General features: G+C 38.4%; 1 protein-coding gene across 1 annotated transcript; it reads left to right on the forward strand.

The window, feature by feature from the left end:
* Window positions 1-162: 162 nt before the first annotated feature.
* LOC111385332 lies at window positions 163-1,125 on the forward strand. The gene has a single exon (XM_023009716.1). The coding sequence runs from the start codon at window positions 163-165 to the stop codon at window positions 1,123-1,125; it is 963 nt and encodes a 320-aa protein (XP_022865484.1).
* Window positions 1,126-1,319: the final 194 nt, after the last annotated feature.

Genomic DNA, 1,319 nt, shown 5'->3' on the forward strand with positions numbered 1-1,319 from the left:
TGACTTACACACTGAATGTTGATCTGCCTCCAGTAAGAATAAGTAGTGATAGTAATGTTCGAACATACGTGACTCTAAAAACTATAGAGAGTGACCCATCAAAGTACCTCCATAAACATTGAGGTGACGTCTAAAGAAATAGGGCATGAATCGCTCAGTTCTATGTTGAACAATCCAAATGCACTTTATGTGCAATCTAGTGTAGGGGTGTATCCATTGCAGAATATAACAACTGACATATGTGATGCAGTTGTAAAAACATCACATCGCATGGATGAAAATTTGGTCACAATTGTTCCCATTCCTGATGCAATGAGTATAGAAGACGGCAGAGTGTTTTGCAATAAGGATGTTTTGAAATTGAGCATGTCTTTTTTTGCCATACAGAATATGTTTGAATACGTGGTAGTTCGATCGGATAAGAAGGAGTATCTAGTCAAGTGCTCACATGATGACTGCAGCTGGATATGTAGGTCTTCAAGGTTGGGAAAAACAGAGATTTTCAAAATTCAAAAGCTAACTGATGGTCACACATGTGCTTCAAACATAGTCCTAGGAGCTCACAGGCAAGTCTCAACATCTGTGGTGTCCTCATACATCAAGTATAAGTATACATCATCGTGTACTATCTACACTCCGAACGATATATGTAACGACATGTTGCATACGTATGTGGTCACAATGAATTATGTTAAAGCTTGGAGGTCACAAGAAATAACTTTGAAACTAATCAGGAGGGATCCAATAGAGTCATTTCGGAAGCTACCAAGCTACTTTTACATGCTTGAACAAATAAATCCTAGAACGGTAATAAAGTTGAAAGTCGATGGTCACAACAGATTCAAGTACTGTTTCATGACACTTGGTGCATCGATTGAGGAATGGGTCCACTGTAAGCCTGTAATAGTTGTGGACGGCACGTACCTGAATGGAGGTACTCTATTTACAGCTTGTACACATGATGCTAATAACAACATCTTTGTACTTACATTCGGTGTTGGGGATAACGAAAATGATGCATCTTGGACATGGTTTTTAGAAAACCTTAGGAGTACTTATGGTAATAGGGAAGGACTTTGTTTTGTATCAGATAGGCATAACAGTATAAAGAATGCAGTCGAATGAGTGTATCCGGGTACAACCCATGGAATTTGTACGTACCATTTGTTACAAAACTTGAAATCACACTTTTGTAAATCAGGTCACAATATAACGCAACCATTCAATTTGGCTCTTCCTGCATACACTTCGTTAGATTTCGAGTACAATATGCAACAGTTGGACACAATCAACAAGAAGATTAGATGTTACCTGGTAAG

Source organism: Olea europaea, unplaced genomic scaffold, assembly GCF_002742605.1.
Source record: "Olea europaea var. sylvestris unplaced genomic scaffold, O_europaea_v1 scaffold31276, whole genome shotgun sequence".
Taxonomy (NCBI): domain Eukaryota; kingdom Viridiplantae; phylum Streptophyta; class Magnoliopsida; order Lamiales; family Oleaceae; genus Olea; species Olea europaea.